General features: G+C 30.9%; 1 protein-coding gene across 1 annotated transcript; it reads left to right on the top strand.

The window, feature by feature from the left end:
- On the top strand, positions 1 to 2,113 carry LOC141447599 (uncharacterized). Its single transcript, XM_074115311.1, has 2 exons — positions 1 to 190; positions 1,400 to 2,113. The coding sequence occupies exons 1-2, from the start codon at positions 142 to 144 to the stop codon at positions 2,023 to 2,025; spliced, it is 675 nt and encodes a 224-aa protein (XP_073971412.1). The 5' UTR covers positions 1 to 141; the 3' UTR covers positions 2,026 to 2,113.

Genomic DNA, 2,113 nt, shown 5'->3' with positions numbered 1-2,113 from the left:
TTTTCTTAGTGAAACCTTAATATTATATGATTTAGATTCATAAATTAAAATTTTTTTTAAATATATATAAATATTTGTAATCACTGAGACAAAATTTCCGAGACACTAGAATTTTGGTTTTTATTTACGTTTTGGGCGAGAATGCACACAATAAAATCTGGCAGGGTGATAAGACGCAATAATAAGACTAGTAAGTGAAATCTTTAAATTTTGTGAAAAAAAACAAAAAACAATTTGGTGTTGGACACTCTCTTCCGAATTTCAATGTTCAACAGAAAAAGTAGAAATCTAAAAGTACCGGAAGTCAATTTCTCTTTAATTTTACATTTCCTTTTTTCAATGTATATTTTAGCCCTAGCCATAAAAAAACAGAAGACAGACGAAGAAAATTATAAATCTAGACGAACTGGAACTCTATTCGATGTTTTTTCCCATCTATTTTACGGTTCATTTTCCAAATAATGGTTACCCTTTGTATATACTGTTATGTACCTGGAACGGTTTCTGATTTTAATCCAACACCAGCTGTATAATAATCCAGGGTTTGGTCTACTTTATTTATGTTTCCCTGATTCTGAAAACATAATATTTTCCAATTCCCTAACCTAGTACTGTTTTTCGAAATCTGGTGTACAATTTTTTCTAATAAGAAAAATAAATGATTTGGTCTTTTTATTTTCTCTTATTTCACCCATAAAGAGATTGCAGTTGTGGAGATTTCTTATTTTGAATTTTCCTTTTAAAAAATAATGCGTTTTTGTTGTCCCCTGAGTACGGAAAATATTGGTATTTTAAATTAGACTCTTCGTTTGTCTTACTGAAAGTATGTACCTTCTTTAACAAAGAATTGTGTTCAAATTTTATAACTGGGGCTCTATCACATAGCGCATTCTATAGTAAGTTCTTGAAAGTTGCTTCATTTCAAGACAGGATAATATTTTATTTTCTGTTTTTAAATATAATTTTCTTTTCTTTTATACAATATGAAAAAGGAAAATTACTTTTAAAAGTAGAAAATGAATTAAATAGAGTTGTTTTCAGCTATCCCATTTCCATAGACCGAATTATCCTAAAAAAAAAAATTATTTCTGCTTTTTTGTATTGTATTTGATGTTTTCATTCTCAATTATCGCGAACCTATCTGTGCCAATTGGTACTAGCTTCTACTTTGGCGGACGGAGTAGTAAATATCTATTTTTCTAGTCAAATCAATGCGGTCGAGTAGATCTTCGATTATATCATTTTAATTGAAGTATCCATTTTTATGTAATGTGAGATATTTATAGTTTGAAAAAAATGTTTTTGAGTAAAAAAACTTGGGAATAGAAGTGAGAGAATGTCGTGGTAGATTTATGTACGCTAATTTTTTGTTTTTCTGTTTTTTCTTAACCTTTTACAGACAAAAGAATTGCTCCCCAGAGATCTAGTAACAGAATTAGAAAATGTCAGGAAACAATGGCCACTAACTATTGCAGGAAAAGTGATCCGCCCATAACTAAAACAATAAAAGATAGCTTAAAGTATGTATTGAATGTAATCAATGAGACGAATAATGTAAACAATCGAAGAGCTTCAGACAAATATTTGGATGAACCAGACGAGGAGGAAGTGTCCAATGATGACAACATAGTGTCGTACAATCAGGCAGTAGTCTCTTATCAAAGTGCTAAACCACAGAACAACAATAAACTAACACGATCTACAAGAAACTCTTCTCATCCGTCTTTAGCTTTTCATTTACAGGTAGATCCGACTGATACATTTTTCTCGTTGATGTCGGCCACAGTTAAGAATTTTTCTAAAGTTGATCAACATCATGTTAGAAATTCTGTATTTAATTTGATCAATGAAATTGAAGGGAAAAATTTGAAAAATCTTATGACAAAATCAGAGGAAAACTGTAAAATGTGCGCCGACGAGACAACAACCATCCAACCAAACAGCGGACCACCAGCTGGGTCGAAAGCAGCGCTATCTGGGAGAGAACACAAATCTACTACCACCATTAACGCTACCATCTTGTAGGGGCGTTTTTACTTTTTCAATTTACCTACTGTTTGTATTTTATTCTTTGTGGAAAAAAGTATTAATATATTTTTTGTTTTATTTTTTA

Source organism: Rhodnius prolixus, unplaced genomic scaffold (assembly GCF_049639745.1).
Source record: "Rhodnius prolixus isolate KJV_2025 unplaced genomic scaffold, Rpr scaffold_7, whole genome shotgun sequence".
Classification (NCBI taxonomy): Eukaryota; Metazoa; Arthropoda; class Insecta; order Hemiptera; family Reduviidae; genus Rhodnius; species Rhodnius prolixus.
The sequence above is the reverse complement of the archived record's forward strand: the minus strand, read 5'-3'. Positions and strand labels throughout refer to the sequence as shown.

Coding starts and splice junctions, on each gene's coding strand:
- LOC141447599 (XM_074115311.1), top strand. CDS start 142: ATGCACACAATAAAATCTGGCAGGGTGATAAGACGCAATAATAAGACT. Junction 191..1,399: donor AAGACGCAATAATAAGACTA/GTAAGTGAAATC, acceptor AACCTTTTACAG/ACAAAAGAATTGCTCCCCAG.